Source organism: Aquarana catesbeiana, linkage group LG02 (genome assembly GCF_042186555.1).
Source record: "Aquarana catesbeiana isolate 2022-GZ linkage group LG02, ASM4218655v1, whole genome shotgun sequence".
In the NCBI taxonomy this organism is placed as follows: domain Eukaryota; kingdom Metazoa; phylum Chordata; class Amphibia; order Anura; family Ranidae; genus Aquarana; species Aquarana catesbeiana.
The window spans coordinates 382,254,463-382,275,683 of NC_133325.1; the positions used below are offsets into that span (position 1 = coordinate 382,254,463).

Here is a 21,221-nt window from a genome sequence, read left to right on the forward strand (position 1 = left end):
GATGCTGATGCTCCTGCTAGTGCAGACATCAGTGATGTTTTCCTGGACCTAGCCTCTTTACCTACTTTTTCATTTACTTGGAACATATATTCAGCCAGTAGGGTCTTAATAATAAGCCCCATCCTGTATGCCTTTTTCAGGTCAGATTTACCGGGTAATAAATCTAGGATCTGGATGACAGCCCTGGAGCCTGGACCTCTAAAATCAAGTCTCCAGTGGGACCTTTCTTGTTTTTTTGTTTGTGGGTTCCTTTTGAATACTCTACCCTAACAATGAACGTTTGTTAATTGCTTTTTGGTCTGTTGAATATACCATTGGAAACTTTGTTATATCTGTTTGATAAGTGCAAAAAATGACCTCCTCCTCGGCCTTACCTTAAGAGCACACATGGTTAGTCATTCTGTTGTATTGATGGGAGAGTAGGTGGGTATGAGTAGTTTGGCAAGAGAAAACTGGGCAGGACTGATAATACTAGTCCACGAAAAAAAACCTCTTCTGTTACATTGATAGCTGTATAGAAAGGTACATGGCATTCAGTACCAGTACCATACTACAGTATCTCACAAAAGTGAGTACACCCCTCACATTTTTGTAAATATTTTATTATATCTTTCCATGTGACAACACTGAAGAAATTACACTTTGCTACAATGTAAAGTAGTGAGTGTGCAGCTTGTGTAACAGTGTAATTGTGCTGTCCTCAAAATAACTCAGCACACAGCCATTAATATCTAAACTGCTGGCAACAAAAGTGAGTACACCCACTAAGTGAAAATGTCCAATTGGGCCCAATTAGCCATTTTTCCTCCCTGATGCCATGTGACTCGTTAGTGTTACAAGGTCTTAGGTGTGAATGGGGAGCAGGTGTGTTAAATTTGGTGTTATCATTCTCACTCTTTCATACTGGTCACTGGAAGTTCAACATGGCACCTCATGGCAAAGAACTCTCTGAGGATCTGAAAAAAAGAATTGTTGCTCTACATAAAGATGGCATAGGCTTTAAGAAGATTACCAAGACCCTGAAACTGAGCTGCAGCATGGTGGCCAAGACCATACAGTGGTTTAACAGGACAGGTTCAACTCAGAACAGGCCTCGCCATGGTCGACTAAAGAAGTTGAGTGCACAGGCTCAGCTTCGTATCCAGAGGTTGTCTTTGGTGAATAGACGTATGAGTTCTGCCAGCATTGCTGCAGAGGTTGAAGGGGTGGGGGGTCAGCCTGTCAGTGCTCAGACCACACGACGCACACTGCATCAAATTGGTCTGCATGGCTATCATCCCAGAAGGAAGTCTCTTCTAAACATGATGCACAAGAGCCCACAAACAGTTTGCTGAAGACAAGCAGACTAAGGACATGGATTACCGGAACCATGTCCTGTGGTCTGATGAGACCAAGATAAACTTATTTGGTTCAGATGGTGTCACGCGTGTGTGGTGACATCCAGGTGAGGAGTACAAAGACAAGTGTGTCTTGCCTACAGTCAAGCATGGTGATGGGAGTATAATGGACTGAAGCTGCATGAGTGCTGCTGGCACTGGGGAACTACAGTTCATTGAGGGAACCATGAATGCAAACATGTACTGTGACATACTGAAGCAGAGTATGATCCCCTCCCTCAAAGACTGGGCCGCAGGGCAGTATTCCAACATAACGACCCCAAACACACCTCCAAGACGAGCACTGCCTTGCTAAAGAAGCTGAGGGTAAAGGTGATGGACTGGCCAAGCATGTCTCCAGACCTAAACCCTATTGAGCATCTGTGGGGCATCCTCAGATGGAGGGTGGAGGAGGGGTGCAAGGTCTCTAACATCCACCAGCTCTGTGATGTCGTCATGGAGGAGTGGAAGAGGACTCCAGTGGCAACCTGTGAAGCTCTGGTGAACTCCATGTCCAAGAGGGTTAAGGCAGTGCTGGAAAATAATGGTGGCCACACAAAATATTGACACTTTGGGCCCAATTTGGACATTTTTACTTAGGGGTGTACTCACTTTTGTTGCCAGCGGTTTAGACATTAATGGCTGTGTGTTGTTATTTTAAGGGAGCAGCAAATTTACACTGTTATACAAGCTGTACACTCATTACTTTACATTGTAGCAAAGTGTAATTTCTTCAGTGTTGTCACATGAAAAGATATAATAAAATAAAAATGTGAGGGGTGTACTAACTTTTGTGAGATACTGTAGATTCTTATATTGGATAGATTAGATGCATAAACAAGGAAAACCATTTCACCATTTCTGTGGGTCATCACATTAATTTTTGTTTTTATATATTTTCTTTTTTTTTCCCACCCCAGGCGTTTAGATGACAGCATTCGAGGTGTGGTACGAGGCCAGACGAATGTCGGGCAAGATGGCAGACAGGTATAAACTAATGTTTCCATTTCAAGTTTCTCGCTATAGCCAACGACAGTGACCTTACAAAAAAAAAAAGCCAAAAGGCTGGTTGTACTGAAGTTGATACCGCTGAACCTGCCAAATTTCGTTGTCTATTGCTGGCTTTAATATGAGAAATCTCTTGCTTGAAATTTTCATCCACCCATAGTGGCTCATTCAACTTTAAGGGAAATAAACAGCCAAATCAGGCAGTTTTCCCATGTCTGAAGTCTAGTACACACTAGAACGAAAAAATACTGAGGAGCTTGGGAGGAGCTTGCTGTACTAACTATCCAATGGTAGTACAGCAGTCTCCATTATGAGCTACTATGTTCTGACAGGGGGCTTCCCCACCCACCGCCAGAATACACCGGTCAGTGCTCACAGCCATTGGGTGCCAGTGCTGATAGGATGCTGGTTTTCCAGCATGCCCGTTCAATGGAAGCCAGCTGTTTGGGCAGGCTGGTGTATACATGGGCCAAATGAAATGCACAGATACTTGCCGATATTCGGACCATGTGTACCTGGCTTAAAGGTGGTATCATACACCCATTTCCTGTCGAAATAATCACTTATTGTTCTGTACTTGGGAGTGTTTAGTAGCAGCACTGCATAACATAAACCTGCATGCTGTGATCCCAAGCGTGCATTTTTATAGAACTGTCAGAAGACAGATATGCCTGAGGTGGTGATATTGGTATATTTTTGTCATGTCGATTTTTAATTAAAGCCTAAAGGTTGGGATCTAGCTGCCATAAGACACCCTGATAATGACCTCTTTTCATACATGGAAATTGCAGGGGCTGAGTGTGAAAATTCCTCTACAGGGTGTAACAAGTTTCCTTTTAAAAGCTTCTGTACTGTAGTTCTTTCACATACACCGGAAATGTAATTTCCCAAGAACCTTGCCTTTCTTTGTTCTTTATTTTTGTTGGCAATGCCAGGTTAAATGTTTTGTTTTAGACATTTTCAGTTCTGTGTCCTATGATAAACTAGATCAAAGATACTCCATCTGTTGCACATGAACTTATTTAGGTGTGTATCCTGGTTAAATTAAAGGCTATAGTCAACTTTTGAGTTTTAGTCACCTTTTGAAAAAAAAAATTGAAAAAAACAAAAATAAGTGCACAATTTTTTTTTTTTAACCACTTCAGCCCTGGAAGAATTTACCCCCTTCCTGACCAGTGTGTTTTTTGCGATTCGGCACTGCGTCGCTTTAACTGACAATTGCGCGGTCATGCGATGTGGCTCCCAAACAAAATTGACGTCCTTTTTTTTCCCCACAAATAGAGCTTTCTTTTGGTGGTATTTGATCACCTCTGCAGTTTTTATTTTTTGCGCTATAAACAAAAAAATAGCGACAATTTTGAAAAAAACGCATTATTTTTTACTTTTTGCTATAATAAATATCCCCAAAAAATATTTAAAAACATTTTTATTTCCTCAGTTATGGCCGATACTTATTCTTCTACATATTTTTGGTAAAAAAAAAAATCACAATAAGCGTTTGGTTTGCGCAAAAAGTTATAGCGTTTACAAAATAGGGGATAGTTTTTATGGCATTTTTATTACTAATAAATATATATATATATATATATATATATATATATATATATATATATATATATATATATATATAGAGAGATATATATATAGAGATATATATATCTATATATCTATCTCTATATCTGTTAAGGTTCTACCGTGTGTATAAATATTTTATATATTCAGTCCATATTGTAAAGTTATAGTCCATAATATAAAGAAGTAATTCATGCACAGTTCATCCATCACATGACTATTAAAAAAAAAAAAAAAGAAAAAGAACTCTTGAATTTGATCCAAGTGTTCTGCTTCAGACATCACACAGCTTCCAGTCAGTGCTTCATCCTGGACCTTCCTTCTTACTGTGTTTAAACAAACTCACCAGATGGTAATGAACTCTATTCATTAAGCAGGTTTATTGCACTTATCAATATTCCTTATATGCTTGAATTCTTGTTACCCAATGCTCGTCTCAGGGGAGGAAAAACCCAGAAGATGAAGAAGAGGAAGCAAACATACTGTAAAACCATACACCTAAAATATGGGTTTGAAAAGCAGCTGCGCAAATATCATGCAACATAAAAATTTGCAGCTACCATGTTTTTATTCTTTATGTTCTATGCCTTCAGGAAATATTTACTCTTTTTTTTTTTTTTTGAGTTTTAGGTAAGGTTCAGGCATGTGCATTTTAACATGCAAGACATTTTGTATGCCATATATAATGTGGCACTAAGGAGATTGAGGGCTTAAACATGCAAATGCATTGCAGATATGTACTACAGTTTTGTTTGTTTTTTTTTGCATACACTTTAATTATCTGTTGTACATGTGTGCCTTGTTGGAAGTCAGGGGTAGCCATGTTTAATCGGTTTCTGGCCTCACCTTTGCAAAATGAAGCACCTTAAAGAAAGCACTATTGGATGCACATGGACTAAATAATTTATTGATGTTTATATGCAGGATCTTGTTGGCAGATCCAACATTACATTTAACATCCTGAGTTAAAATGTTCTGCACAGCTGTATACACACGTACAGCTGTGTTAACATGCATGTGTATGCATGCGTAAAATTCTTCTTCATCCAATTCTAGCAGCCAGTGTTGCAATTTTTGTATATATGTTCTTATATACTTGCAGATACAGTACACAATTGTAATATACAAACAACAATGTGTAAATTGATGCACTCATAAAGTTTTTTTTTTGTGGCTCTGATTGCATTGCTGCATTACAGATCTTTATTCATCTGTGTGCATTGTCCCACAATAATGCACCTGTGTTCAGGTCCATTAACGCTACAAACGTAGCATTGTTTTTGCTCGTATACAAGAGACCTATAAAGAGCAAGTTTTTCTTTTTCTACAATCAGGTCTGCTAAAGTTAGGAGGTGCTGAGAAGCAAGAGTGTTCTCATCAAAGAGGATAGTTAAAACTCTGCTCTCCTGCTGCCTTTCTGCAGTAACAAAGAGCAACTTAAAAATGTGACACTTTAGCAAGTTGCAGATTTCTGGTCTCCCAGCATTCTTCGTGGCATCGGACAAAGTACTGATGTGGGGGTCAGCGTATCGAACCACCAAGCACAGCAGGGGACCAGGCGTCTGACATGGAAGTGTGAATTTCTGAAGTTTTTCTTCATTACAGGAGGGTTGGCAGTGCAAGAGATAAGATTTAACTATCTTTATGGAATGGAGGATTTTAGTTTAAACATTTTATTTTAGCTACAGCTTTAAAAAGTAATTATCAATAATTTCAATCATTCATTTGGCCCAGTTTGGACCAAACAAATTATTTGCGTGCCAGAAAGGACTGGCTGCAATATACTGTAGTAGTTTGGGCTAGGTATAGAAAATGGTGTTGTATCCCAGCAGAACTGCGAGAATTTTCCCTTCTACTACTAGATATAGAGTGTTGGTTGTACTGGTCCGTCATTTAAGAGAAGCCTACCTTTTATTAAGAAGCCCTGCTGCATAGTCAACACAAGGGGTCGCCTACTTGCCACGGACACCATTCACAGAATGCCTTGCACTTTTCCGAATTAATACAAGGCTTCCACTGACTGGCTGAGTTGGCAAGGTGAGTGGATAACCTCTATCTCCACCTTGGCCGATCAGAGGGAGCCTTGTATTTAAAAAAAAGGGCTTCTCCGGAATGGTGACTAAGCGGTACAGCCTCTTTATATCTGGCAGTAGAGAGAAAGTCACTCATACTGCTGTCTGCATAAAGCTGCTTTCTGTATGTAGCACAAGCCACTACAGCAATATATTATAGTCTAACATGCAGCTAGTCCATTCTGCCATGCAAATAATTAGTTTGGTCCAAGCTGGCCCAAACTAATTATTGAAAGTTCCAGAAAACCTGGAAATCTCTTTAAGGGCCAATTCACACTATATGTGGAGGCAGACCTTTTACTGCGTTGTAAAATGTTTGTCACCACAGGGACACACAGGAAACCTATGTGTCTTATTCACACTGCAACTCAGCCTAGCCCTTGCAGCATGATGTGGTAAAATGCATCATGCCTGCATTTTATCACAGTGCACGGGTTGAACCGCACTGCAAAGTTGGGCATCGCATACGTTTGGTATACTTCACATAAACTTTGTTTAAAAAAAAAAAAAGGGAGCTATGTGATGCACTGAGTCACACATCTCACTGCCCCCTAGCGCAGCTGGAAACGCAGCACCGCTCTGTGTTGCAGTGTGAATTTTCACTAAAGGAAACCTTGTTGCATTTGACAGTCAGCGAGGAATCTTCTTCATTGCCTGTTTTAACTCTGTAAGGGCAGTACCACTGCGCTGAAACCACACACATTGTACGTGGTTGCAGGACAGTTGCGTCGTGGCCCAATTTAGTTGAATGAGTATGTTTGGAGGTGATACTGCCCGCCAAACGCTACATGAATATCATTTTTGCCACGCCTGCAAAGCTTTGCAGCTGTGGCGTTTGTACACCCCACCCTTCCCTTTCTGGCTGCCTCTACAGCTTAAGGGGGTGGTTGGGGGGTAGGTAAAAATGCCACTTAACTGCCTGTTTTTACTACTCCCCAACCACAAGTGTAAATGAGCCCAGAGATTTTTAATACAGCCATGTGTCAACTAACTTTGCTGGGAGAGCTGCTGGTATGCAAATTAGAAGCACTGTTATTTGTTGTACCCCGATAGGCTATGAGGGGCAGAGAATTGTGAGCATTTAGCGATTATGTGTTATAATATGTATAAGGACAAAACAAATGCACTTTAGAGAAGAGGACACTACACAGCATGGTCTTTTGCATGCCTTAGCACTATAGCACAGCACACGGTTAGAACAGCGCTCTGATCTGCTGACCAAAAACATTGCATTCATTCATTCTTATAACTTCATCATTGCATTAATCAATGTCGGCATGCTATCCGAATAAGAATGTAGTAAAACCAAGACTGTACTTGGCACTTTTTGCAGCTGCTTCCTGAAGATGTGTACTTCCCTAGCTGGAGAAAACATTGCAAAGTTAATAAGTTGGGCAGATGTGTTTCCCCCCATAAAACATAGCTTAAAATACCTAGTGATTGGACAGATCCTCCTTGACTGTTCTGCAGAATAGTGGTGTATTTATAGAAGTAGACTCTAGTGTACATTGGTATGTTTACTGTAAACTGACGTTCACCTAAACCGTTAACCATTTTTAAATAATTCCTCATTCTTACAATGCCAATATTTTGAAATAAATGATTGCTAGGTATTCTTAGGCGGTGAAATCTTCACTGATGAACTGTTAAGGCCTCGCAGACAGTTGTGTGCTCGGGGCTGTGCACACATACAGATGTCAAATTGGGAGCAGCCGCTATGTCCATGCAACAGCTGCATTCCAAATGACATCAATGGGACTGACTGCATGGGGATGCACAGAATTCTTCTGCATCCCGTGTGGGTAAACGAGGCCCTCCCATGGGCATATGCTGTAATATACTCGTGTGTATGAGGCCTAACGCTAACAACATTTCAGCTTTTCATATGTCTGAAAATGATTGTCAATTTTATCCCATTAACCATTTCAGCCCCGGAAGATTTGGCTGCTGAATTACCAGGCCATTTTTTGTGATTCGGCACTGCATCGCTTTACCTGACAATTGCGCGGTTGTGCGATGCTGCACCCAAATAAAATTAACGTCCTTTTTTTCCCCACAAATAGAGCTTTCTTTTGGTGGTATTTGATCACCCCTGGAGTTTTTATTTTTTGTGCTATAAACAAAAAAAGAGCGACAATTAAAAAAAAAAAAACACAATATTTTGTACCTTTTTGCTATAATAAATATCCCCATTTTTTTTTTCTCAGTTTAGGCCGATATGTATTCTTCATATTCTTGGTAAAAAAAAAATCGCAATAAGCGTATATTAAATGGTTTGCGCAAAAGTTATAGTGTCTACAAAATAGGGTATAGATTTATAGCATTTTTATTTTTTATTTTTTTTACTAGTAATGGCGGCGATCTGCAATTTTTATTGTGACTGCGACATTATGGTGGACACATCAGACAGTTTTGACACATTTTTGGGACCATTGGCGTTTATACAGTGATCAGTGCTATAAAAATGCACTGATTACTGTAAAAATGTCACTGGCAGGGAAGGGGTTAACACAAGGGGGCGGTCAAGGGGTTAACTGTGTTCCCTCAGTGTGTTTCTAAATGTAGGGGGATGGACTGACCTAGAGGAAATGACAGAATATGATTCCTAGCTAATAGGAACACACGATCTGTCACTCCTCACAGAACAGGGACGTGTGTGTGTTTAAACACACATGTCCCTGTTCTGCCTCACATGCCGGCTATCACTCTTGGCCGGCGGTCATTGCGACAGTCAGCCACGAGCATCAGCACCCCCACAGTGGGGGCACTCAACAGGTGGGTGGGTGGGGCTAGGAACACAGCAGAAGAGGGACTCGAGAAGAGGAGGATCTAGGCCACTCTGTGCAAATCTGCAACAGAGCAGGTAAGTATAACATGTTTGGGATTCTTATTAAACAAAAAATTTTACTTTACAACCATTTTAACTGTTCGAAATTCAAACTCAGACTGGGTTCACACTGATGCGATTGGTCACATTTCATGTGATTTGCACAGGGATCACACTGCATTCCTGTGCAAATCACATGCGATTCTGTGCAGTGCAATTTCAGCCCATCACTTTGGCTCAAATCACACCACATCTGCACGAAAAAGGTGCAGGCAGCTTCTTGTTGTTTTTTTTTTTTTTTTGTTTTTTTGCCACACTGGAATCGGATCTCATGGGTATTCATACCTATGCAATCTGATTCTACAAACGCGCTGCATTCTGCGACCTGCTCTTGGAGTGTTAATTGACACCTGCAGCAGATCACATGAACACAGTGCGATTGCTGTGCTATGCAGTGTGATGTGGGAAACGCAGCGATTCCTGTGTATTTCACACATCACATCAGTTTGAACGGAGCCAAAGGGTCAAATTTTTTCCAACAGCACCCAACCTGTGTATGGTCAGCTTTAGTATGTGTGGGTACCTACTGTACAGGTCAGTGGATACTTGCACTTGGCGATAAGAAGCTGAGTACCAAAAACTGGAGGAAAACAGTGTCTTTGCTCATTGTGGTGCCAGTGCCATAGAGTTCTCTTTTGCTCAATGCAAACAGTTTGCTTTGTTTTTTTAATAAGCCTGTTGTGTGCGTTTTAGATCATTTATAATAATTACGATCAGCCTGTTTAGGATTTTCCTATACTGTATATAGTATATTACATTTTTTTTTATTTCTGTGGTTATATTGTAGAGTTAAATCATTCTACAATGATGTGGCTACATCTTTTTTTGCAGTCTGTATTAAAGTGTAACTATATAAGCTGCAATGAAAAATGGTTCTTAAACCCATGTTTGTTTAAACTGCTTAAGACTGTATTTCCCTGCTAATTTCTCATGTGTGACTGTAGAGCGGTGGAATGGCCATATAACCGCTGAAACACTGGCATGAATTCTAGTCAAGCCATATAACTTTTTCCAGCTTTATTAGAATCTAGGAAGCAGACTCGCCATTTCATTCAGATAATGTTCATGTTTATTTTGCCTTCGCTCACTACATTTTATTCGGGGTATTTTTATTTTATGGTAATGCACACATACATTTGCAGCCAAAATCCCGAAACCCGTCTTCAAGGAGCTTAATTCTAAAGGTTTGGTTATTTTTCTCTGTCAGTGCTGTGAATTCAGAGGATATATTTTACTTTCCCCAGCTGACTGGTTGCAACACTTACATTTGTATGTAAAAATAAACATGTCTCAATTATAAAGCGGTCTAAGGTAGACATAAAAATTGCTTGCAGAACATTGTGTTTTGTATGCTTTCTCTATATGTGGGTATTGGGTAAGATTTATTTTCACTATTTGCAAATGTATATCCCTAATTTTTGGCTGCTACATATACTGTTTTAAATATACAGTTGTGTTCAAAATTTTGCATACCCTGGCAGAAAATTTAATTTTGGCATTATAATTGAAAATATAACTGATCATGCCAAAAAACTGTCTTTTAGACCCCTTTCACACTGGAGCGTTTATATAGCACTATAGCGTTAAAAATAGCGCCTGCAAACCGCCCTAAAACAGCTGCTCCATTCACTCCAGTGTGAAAGCCCAAGGGCTTTCACACTGGAGCGGTGCGCTGGCAGGGCGTCAGAAAAAGTCCTGCCAGCAGCTTCTTTGGAGCGGTGAACTCACCGCTCCTCCGCCGCTTCTCCCCATTGAGATCAATGGGGCGGCGATGTGATACTGCCAGCAAAACACCGCTCCGGCGGCGTTTTGCGGGTGGATTTAACCCCTTTTCGCCCACTAGCGGGGGGTTAAAACCGCCCTGCTAGCAGCCGAATAGTGCCGCTAAAACGATGGTAAAGCGGCGCTAAAAATAGCGCCGCTTTACCGCTGATGCCGGTGGCGGCACAGTGTGAAAAGGGTCTTATTTATGGCTAGTGATCAAATGAAGCCATTTATTATCACATAGTTGTTTGGCTCCCTTTTTAATCATAATGATAACAGAAATCACCCAAATGGCCCTGATCAAAAGTTTCCATACCTGGAATGTTTGGCCTTGGTACAGACACACACAGGTTAAAATTGCAATCAAAGGTTAATTTCCTATATCTGTGGCTTTTTAAATTGTAATTAGTGTCTGTGTATAATTTGTCAATGAGTTTGTTAGCTCTCGCATGATTGCACTGAGCATAATAGATACTGAGCCATGGGGAGCAGAAAAGAACTGTAAAAAGACCTGCGTAACAAGGTAATTAAACTTTATAAAGAAGGAAAAGGATATAAAAAGATATCGAAAGCCTTAACTTTGCCAGTAAGTACTGTCAATCACTTAAAGTGGATGTAAACCCAATGTCATCCTTTCATGCCTCCTGCATGTATCTCTACCTGTCAAATGTCTCCCCTCTGTTATTAGACCCGAAAAACTGCATATTCTGTGGGTGGGTCTGTTGTCTGGAGCTCGGTGGGTGGAGTCGTGATGTCAGTAGACTCCCCGCCCACCTCTATACTCCCCTTGTCAATATTCATTTTCTTCTGTGTATTTCTAACACTGAACTTCTGCTGAACTGCTATGATCTCTAATATCCAGTGAAAAGACAGGAAAGTAACCACATGACTTCAGCATACCAAATCATGGTGAGGTGTGGAACAGCCAATCCTTGCAGAGCTGCTGAAGAAAGGAGTGGGGGAGGGAATTAAAAAAAATAATGCATGTCTTGGGCTAGTGCATGAGATGTAAATCACCTGTCACTCACAGCAAGGGGGAGGATTTGACAAAGTTTTTCTCAGTTTGTCAAGATTTATCTCACTGAACAATAAAAGAGGATTGCTCAGAGATGGATTAACTCTGTGTGGCAAGACTGGGCTCAAATGATAGGAAATCTTATACTCTACAGTATGATATCAAAAAAAAAAAAAAAATTGGGTTTACATCCACTTTAAGAAGTGGAAAATTTGGGGATCTCTTAATACCAAGCCATGGTCTGGTAGACCAAGAAAGATCGCAGCCACAACTGCCAGAGGAATTGTTTGGGATACCAAGAAAACCCCACAGGTAACCTCAGTAATGCAGGCTGCTCTGGAAAAAGACAGTGTGGTTGTTTTTAAGAAACTAGACAATACTCAAAAATTATCTGCATGGTCTAGTTACCCAAAAGAAGCCTTTACTGCGTTAATACCATAAAAAAGCCCAGTTAACATTATGCCCCCTTGACATGCCTTTTGTTGCATTGGCATAGTAAAGGCTTCTTTCTGGCAATTTGACCATGCAGCTAATTTTTGTTCAAGTGTTCTCATTTGCTGAAAGCTCTACAAATGCTTTTTCAAAGCTTGCTGTTCACACTACTCTGATATAAGCTGAAGTCATCCTAAAACTATCCTGACAATTCTGCGCTGCTTCACTTGTGCCCTGTGGGGTCTGGCTTATCCAATAAAGTGTTCTAGGAGCACAGCACTGTACTTTTTTGTGCAGAGTCCACTCTGCTTCTTGCAATTTTGTTGCATAAGGCCATTTGTTGAAGTGTTTAACCAGTTGCATATTCTGGGCATGCTAGACACGCCCAAAAAAACAGTCATCTGTGTACACAGGGTGTATTGAGTACATCCAGTCCTTTCCTGCCGGGATCTCCCCTGCCCCGGTACACGGTCATTCAGCTCTGATGAATCATAGCTGCATTGCCGAGTACATAGAGAAGGTCTGGGCGGCTGGAGCTGTCAAAAATGTAAAAAAAAAAAAAAGAAAAAAAAAAAAAAAAAAAAGCAGCCTGACAATGTTTTCGACAACATAGCTTAGCTGGGAATACAGAAGGATACAAAGAAACATTTGTTTCATTTTATATCTTTCTGTTTATTCATCTGCACATCAAAGGGATGAACTTTGATCTGCAGATGAAGTCGGTCAAAGCGGAGATCCACCCAAAATTGGAAGTTCCACTTTAAGGTTTCCTCCCCGTCTCCTGTTTGTAAAATGGAGCTTTTGGGGAGGAGGGGGGAAGCGGATACCTGATTTTAACACTTCTGTTCTGGTCGCCTTTTATCGATCGTAAGTGGAAGTTCTCCTTCCCCCTCCCTCCCAAAGACTTCTGGGATATATGACAGGTCCCCGAAGACTTTGGGACCAGTCACAGAGCACAGCGCCACTCATGCATGTGCAGTGGGCACCCAGCTGTGAAGCCACAAGCTGTCACAGCTGGGTGTCCATAGTAAAGATGCCGGCATCGCTAAGGGGAGGACACAGGGTGAAAATGGCTGGGGTGAGTGCACCGCTGGATCGTGGGACAGGTTAATGGCTGTTTATTAAAAGTAAGCAGCTACACCTTTTTGTGGCTGCTGACTTCATAATACACACAAAAATGACTGGAACTCTGCTTTTAAGCAACCTGACAAGTAAAAAAAAAAAGTGGGGGGGGGGTTTGTTTAATTAAATGTCCTCTGTTTAACCCCTTATTAACCCTTAGTTTATGTAATCAGCCCTAATGAACTCCTTATTCTCTTTACCCGTTCAATTATAATTTTCCTCCCATTTGTTTTTTTTTTTTATTTATGAAGTAATAATATATTTTTTTTTAATTTCTGTTTGTTTACTTTGCTCGTTAATTTTTTTTTACACGTTTACATATTTTTACATGTATCACACTGAAAAAAGCACAAAGGTGAAAAAAACCTACTTTATTAATTTGAAAATAACTTTGTAATGCTTTGTACCAGAATCATAATTGTAGTGTTTTAAACCGGACAAATTAGGGCATAAAATGCACACTCTTTATGTGCAGTAACACTATTTATTTTTAAACAAACACTGGCCAAAAAAGAGCGTTTTGTTTAGTTATATTACTTTTGATTGTCTAAGGATTGCGAGAAAAAAAAAATCAGTGTTGTAAGACAATATTTGTCCTTTAAAAAACAAAAAACAAAAAAAAAAACAATATGTATGAAGTTGTTCACTTAAGTAATGACAAAGTTATCGCCGATGATAGAGACAGAATATCAACCAAAAATGCAGAAAAAGCACATGATACGAATGTTATAAATTGTGTTGCAGTTCAGTGAGTAACAAGTATTTGATCCCCTACCAACCAACAATCATTCTGGCTCCCACAGACTGGCTACAGTATGAGCTCATGTGGTTCACAGATTAGTTTTGTCAATTTTAAGAAGATGCTCCTAACGACAACTTGTTATGTGTTTAAATGATAGTGCTTATTTTTGTCTCATTTGAAGATTTAACTAGTTTAAAATGTTCTCTTGTAAAACATCAATGAAACAAATCAACAAGTCTCTGGAGATTAGTCTGTTTTCCCAACAGTTCTAAAGGGAATTTTACAGCAACAGTGGTGGTCTTCCATGGCATTGCCCTGGTGGTTTATTACATACATACATACATACATACATACATACATACATACATACATAAATGCATACATAACATTTGACAGATATATATGAACACAAAATGGGCCTAGGGTATTCTGCTCAATTTAAAATGGCTTTAATAACTTTCTCTAATTAGCCAAGGTGGATTTTGTCTCCCTGTAACTTTACCATTGTTTTTACATTGGGTTACAGTGCTATTTTATAATGAAAGGTTATTTATATAATGACTGAAATACCACCTTTTAAATGTGGAATCCGCACAGCAGTCGGCAGGAGGTTGCATGTTGAAAAACTCTTCAAAGGAGATGTAGTTCCGAATTGTCTAAGCCTCACTTTCAAGGAGGTCCTTAACCTTGTAAGGCTGTTAAATGCCAATGCCAGATGGCAACAGCTGTCAGCATTCCATGGGACTGTTTAAATACCCAAAGCAAGATCTCTTTATTGAAGACTGTGAAAGCAATAGCTCTTTGACATCTTGCTCGGTAAATTTAAAAAGGTATTGCTTAGAACCATCATTTTGCGAATATAAATCAGTTTGACAAATAGAAACTTAATTTTAGATATAGAAGTATGTTTGTTTTGATAAAATCATTCACTAGTAAAAATCACAGTATAAGGCTCATTTACTAAGAGATTGGAAAATCCCTACTCAATGTATTGTAGCTGGGTTCACTTGAATCATGTACAGTTGAAAAAAAAAAGCAGGAATTTTTGCTTTTCACACAACTAGATAAGTGAAATGATTTTTATTACTCAATTTATTGAGTGAAGCCTCTCAACACCTTTACAAATCGGTGCATTCCTCTAGTGTATGGGTACATTTCTTGCTGTGCAAAACAATCTTATTAGGATTTATGTAGTGCCAACAGTTTGAGCTTTTTACAAAATGTAGGCAGACCGTACAGTTGCAATTAAATTTAATACAAGAGAAAGCCAAGGGCCCCGCTCGTTAGAGTGAACAATCTAAAAGGCAGGGTCAGTTGGTACCGTAGGTCATAACTGTGGGGGATGAGCTGAGAATGTAGTTCAAGCATTACTAAACCCACAACAGTAAAATCAGTCTGTATATTCAGTAAAGCATGCTTGTTATACTCACTGTGGAACCTACGGGGTTAATCCTCTGCATTGTGTAAAAAGGCTGTTTGATCCTGTCTTCTCTGTTCCTCCCCTTCTTCCCCAGTCACCAAACCATCTCCTGATAGAACACAGGCTAGGGGACAAGCTGCACATGCTTAGTTTGGTGTGTATTTCTAGAGTTTTTTTTTTTTTTTTTTTTTACTGGAAGGGTGCATGTGACCAGCACAGGGCCAGAGGGTCAGAGGTCCTGCAGCCTTATAGGACAGTTAGAGTAGAATGAAAGCTCCTGCTATAAGCTTTAACTGGACACTGACAGAAGTCACAAGACTGCTCTAACTGCTGATGAGAAAAGGTATTTAGCAGTTTATATTTACTAAAACCATTGCATTTCCATGTTATATGTACCGTGGGAGACCAGATATAGTGAATGCAGGGTCCTGGGTTTAGTAACACTTTAAGTTTTACTAGTTAGAGGCTGGATAGGCCTCTCTGAAGAGATGGTTTTTAGGGATCTTCTAAAGGTGGATAGAGTGGTAGATAGTCAGACAGATTGGGATAAGGAATTCCAGAGAGTGTGAGAGGCTCCTGGAGTTGAGCATGGGCTGAAGTGACAATGGTGCATATAGATAAAATATAAATGCAATTCTACTGTTTTTTGTTCTTTGAGCAGCACTAAAGCCACTTGGACACATTTCTCAGACTATTTTGATAGCTCCGCAAAATATATGAAAACTTTTTAAGGTCAAATTGAGAAAAAAATTGATTGGAGAAGCTGGACATTTTTGGTTGAGTTTTGGTCAGGTTTTATTGTATGCTATAATTGAACATTTTCTTATAATTTTAGACTTTTTAGAGCTTGCAAATAAATAAATAGAGTTTTCAGAAAAACATATCATAATTTTGGTCATCTTTATGATTGTGGTTTTGGATCAAACAAACAGGAAGCAACAGTATTTCTCTTTGAAAGTAAATATTGTAACGCACAAGTACAAAAACTTTTTAAAAGAAAAGTATGGGATTCTTATAAAAACAAACCTTATACTCTAGGTGGATGCAGCATCAATTCAATGCTGCATCTGTCCCCAGTTGCCTCTGCAGTGGGAAGTGAACTATCAAACACCGCTGATCACACTCAGTTCTCCCCTCCGCTCTGAGCAGAGAGCCGAGGCTGTCAGTCAACAGCTCTCTGCTCTGCCCCTCCAGCACTTACTGGAGCGCTGGGCTGGGGAGGGGAGGGAGTGGCTGGCTCAGTTTACCAGTGGCAGAGCTGACAAGCTGAGCCAGGTGCCGATCCAGGCAAGTGGGTGTATCCTGACAGTAAAGGCCGGGCTCTTTCCCCAGCCTGGACTGGCTGAGTGATATCAGCTGACATTGGGCTTTAGCCTGCTGTCGGCTGAAAATGGTCACAGGAGTGCAAACAAATTGCACCCCTGTGATCCATAGAAGTATGGCCAAAAAAAGCTTTGGTTATACTTCTCCTTTAAAAATTGGCACACTTGTGGTTAGCATTAAAGTGACGCTGTCGCTGGGATAAAAAAATAAATAAAAAGGCTAAAAAAAAAAAAAAAAAAGTCTTTGCTCTTGCAGAGCTACAGGTGCCACTATTATCTGACACTTCCAAGGTAGTATGTTACTGTGTCTTATAGTGATGTAGTAGGCAGTTGGTGGAACCATGTAGCAGCGGACATGCTATCTGACACACCATGCACATTGGATAGCAGTGATGTGCCTGAGAACAAAAGTTTAACTCATTGTTTGCTGGACAGGTAAGGAGTATGCAGCCTATTCATTTACAGTATGCCTCTCGAAGTCTATTTATGATCTTGACGAGGTCGATTTAAAGTGGAATTGTATCTGCTGTGGACCCCCTAAGCTTTTGCCATATGTACAACTGTGCGCAGCATTATGCCACACTTAGCTCCTTTGTGTGCCCTTCTTCTGTGATGCAAATCTGTGCTTTCCCTCATCATAGCCTCTGCCATCTTCAGAGTCTGTAGTCTTTTGCCTTTCACCATTGGTCCGCCACAGATGACTTGCTCCTGTGCATACGGAAATGACATCATCTCAGCACCTGCCTCCTATTTTTGGTGTATTTTGCTATTAATCTCTACACGCAACAATTTTTATTGTGTAAAGCTAGCCATACACTACTAGGTTTTTTTTTTGTTTTCGATTCCTTCAGCCATGCTAAATAGTGTGGATGGAGGAATTCCCCTGCTTGGCTATTATTATTATACAGGATTTATATAGCGCCAACAGTTTGCGCAGCGCTTTACAACATCGGGGAAGACAGTACAATTACAATACAGTTCAGTACAGGAGGGATCAGAGGGCCCTGCTCATTACAGCTTACAATCTAGAAGGGAGGGTCAAGTGGAACAAAGGGTAGTAGCTGCGCTGTATTGACTGCTACTGTTCACAATCACATTGTGTTCTCCCCACATATTGAGGGACTTTTCTTTCCAGTTCATTTGAATTTCCCTACACAATTACTGTAAGAGTCCTGAAGTGGATATGCTTTGTGTGGACTACTGTATTGTTTAAATCACTCCAGTCATCCCAGTCGTCTCCAGTTGGTTACGTGTGTGTGTGTGTGTGTGGGGGGGGGGGGGGGGGGGGGGGTTTGGCCTTTGTCTGCGCCTTAGTGTGACAACGTTGTCAACATTCTTATAGTGTTTTTAATAGGGTATTCTGGGGGGGGGAATTCCAATTCCCCCCCTAGTGCTATTTCCTATATCACTGTATTGTTTAATAAAGGTTGTTTTTCTACAAATACAAATATTCTTTTTGATACACAGTGGCTGACCCCCGTTATTGCTATCTTTTGGGAGACATCCCTTTTGTCTCAGGTCCTAGTTTTTGCGATTAATCTCCATAGTTGTAGAGGGGTCCCATCTAATTGACGAATCAGTGTTGATATAACTATTTGCATATTACCATTGGTTATTGGGTCCTTTGTTTTATTTTCATTTTTGTAAAGTAGCTGTGGGGGATGATCAGATGGACAAAATGAAAATACAGTTGTTAGGTGTGGGTAGGATAGGCTTCTCTGAAGAGGAGCGTTTTCAGGGATCATCTAAAAGCTAATAGAGTAGGAGATAGACGGACCGATTGGGGTAAGGAGTTCCATAGGCTTGGAGAGGCTCTGGAAAACTCCTGGAGAAGAGTATGGGAGGAGGTGATTAGAGAGAAGGAGGTCTTGAGAAGAACGAAGAGAGCGATTTACGTTGGTATTTTGAGACTAGGTCAGTGATGTAGCTGGGGGCAGAGTTGTGGATGGCTTTGTAGGTAGTTGTTAGTATTTTGAATTTAATTCATTGGGTGAGCGGAAACCAGTGGAGGGATTGACAGAGAGGAGTAGCAGAGACAGAGCGGTTGGTAAGGTGGATGAGTCTGGCAGCAGCATTCATGATGGACTGAGGTGGGGTAGAGTATGCAGAGGTATACAAATGAGGAGGGAGTTGCAGTAATCGAGGCGAGAGATGACCAGGGAAATAAGAGCTTTATCATGTCATTGGTTAGTAAGGGATGTATTTTCGAGATGTTGCGGAGGTTGAGATGGCAAGATTTGGACAGTGATTGGACATGGGGCTTAAAGGAGAGTTCAGAGTCCAGGACTACTCCTAGGACCTTGGTATGTGTGGGCTGATAGTTGTGCCATCGATTTTGACAGAGAGAGCAGGGGAAGAGGCAGGCACCTGGGGGAGGAAAAATGATAAGTTTGGTTTTGGATAGATTAGGTTTGAGAAAGTGGTGCGACATCCAGACTCGTATAGCTGATAGTAATATAGCGATATGTGAGAAGACTGAAGGAGTGAGTTGAGGGGTAGAGAAATAGATTTGAGTGTCGTCAGCGTAGAGATTGTATTGGAAGCCATAGTAGGCTATCAGCTGACCCAGGGAGGAGGTGTAGATTGAAAATAGGAGAGGTCCAAGAACAGAACCTTTTTGGACCCCAACAGAGAAAGGAATAGGAGAGGAGGAAGTAGAATTGTAAGTAACACTAAAGGTGTGGTTGGATAAGTAGGTAGAGAACCAGCGAAGAGTACAGTCACGGAGACCAAAGGCGTGGAGTTTTTTGAGGAGGAGGGGGTGGTCAACCGTATCGAAGGCAGCAGAGAGGTCAGGAGTAGGAGTACAGAATAGTGTCCCTTAGTTTTGGTCATTAGTAGATCGTTTGTTAGTTTTAGGAGAGCAGTTTCTGTGGAATGTTGAGGATGAAATCTAGACTGGGATCAAGAAGGCTATTATCAGCAAGGTGGATGCTGAGTCGGTTATAGACTAGAGGTTCAAGGAGTTTGGTTAAAAAATGAGCAAGGAGATGGGGCGTAGGTTGTCAAGATTGGATGGGTCCAGTGAAGGCTTTTTTAGTATGGGGCTGACAAGTGCATGTTTTAAAGAGTTGGGGAAGATGCCAGAGGGAGAGATTGAAGAAGTGGGTTAGAGAGTGTAGAATAGAGCTATAGAGGGTGAATGTAGCATTTGCGAGGGAACAGGATCCAGAAGGCAGGTGGTAAGATGGACATAGCAAGTAATTTAGCAACCTGGTCTATAGTGGTGTGGTTGAAAGAGGGAAGTAATGATTGTACCTGTGGGCATGAAGTGTAAAGCATGGAGGGTATCTGAACAGTAGAGATCTCCTCGCAAATTGTATTAATCTTCTGTTTGAAGTGATTGGCGATCTCCTGGGCAGTGGGTGGAGGACGAAGTAGAGAGTTGAAGGTAGAGAAGAGCTGACGGGGATGGGATAAGTTTTTAATAAGAGTGATGAATAAGGTCTGCTTGGCAGTGAGGAGGCTGGAATTGTATTTTTGGAAGGCAGATTTATACTTGCTGAAATCTTTCTGGGACTTTGTCTTATGCCACAGGCGCTTGAGAACATGGCTGTATTTTCTCAGACTTCTAGTATCATCTGTTTGCCAGGGTTGAAGGGGACGGGGCCTGATTCTGTGTGTAGTGAGGGGGGCCAGTGTTTCCAGTGAGGCTAGAAGTGAAGTGTTGTAGACAGAAGTGGCTAGGTCGGTGCAGGACAGGGGTGTGATTTTGTCAGAGGTGGTCAGTCGCAGAATAGAGAAGAGAAGGGTTGAGATGGCGAAGGTTTCTACGGGTAACCTTTAGGTGTTTGGAGGGAGAGGAGGCATCAGAGAGGGAGAGAGTGAAATTAATAAGGTAGTGATCAGAGAGAGGGTAAGGATAGTTGGAGAGGTTGCATGGATTGTATAGGTGGGAAAAGACGAGGTCAAGGGTATTGCCTTTAGAGTGAGTAGGAGCATGTATCCATTGCTTCATGTCAAAGGAGGAGGTTAGACTGAGAAGTTTGAAAGTTGCAGGAATGTTATTATTTGTAGGGATGTTGAAGTCCCCAAGAATGATTGTGGGTATTTCAGAAGAGAGAAAGTAGGGTAGCCAGGCATCGAGAAAGGATGATACTGAACCAGGGGGCCGGTAGATCACAGCTATCCTTAGAGAAACTTGGGAGAAGAGACGAATGCAGTGCGCCTCAAATGAGGAAAGTGACAGAGAGGGAGGTGGGTGAAGTACTTGAAAGGTGTTATGTGGGGCTAAAAGGATTCCAACACCCCTCCTTTGCATCCACTGGGTCTGAGGGAGTGAGTATAAAGAAGACCACCGTGGGATAGAGCAGCAGAAGATGCAGTGTCGGATTTGTGAAATCAGGTTTTGGTAATGGCGAGTAGATTAAATAAGTTGATGATAAAGAGATCGTGGAGGGAGGTGAGTTTGTTACAGACAGAGCGAGCTCTCCAAAGGGTGCAAAAGAAAGGGAGTCTGATCTTGGGAAGAAGAGAAATGGGAGCTAGA

General features: G+C 41.0%; 1 protein-coding gene across 1 annotated transcript in view; it reads left to right on the forward strand.

Moving 5' to 3' along the window:
• Window positions 1-21,221, forward strand: part of VPS53 (VPS53 subunit of GARP complex) — a 270,995-nt gene that overhangs the window by 29,495 nt on the left and 220,279 nt on the right. The window contains exon 4 of the mRNA XM_073615146.1: window positions 2,297-2,363. Within this exon, the coding sequence (XP_073471247.1) occupies window positions 2,297-2,363 (67 nt within the window). The remainder of the gene's footprint in view (window positions 1-2,296; window positions 2,364-21,221) is intronic.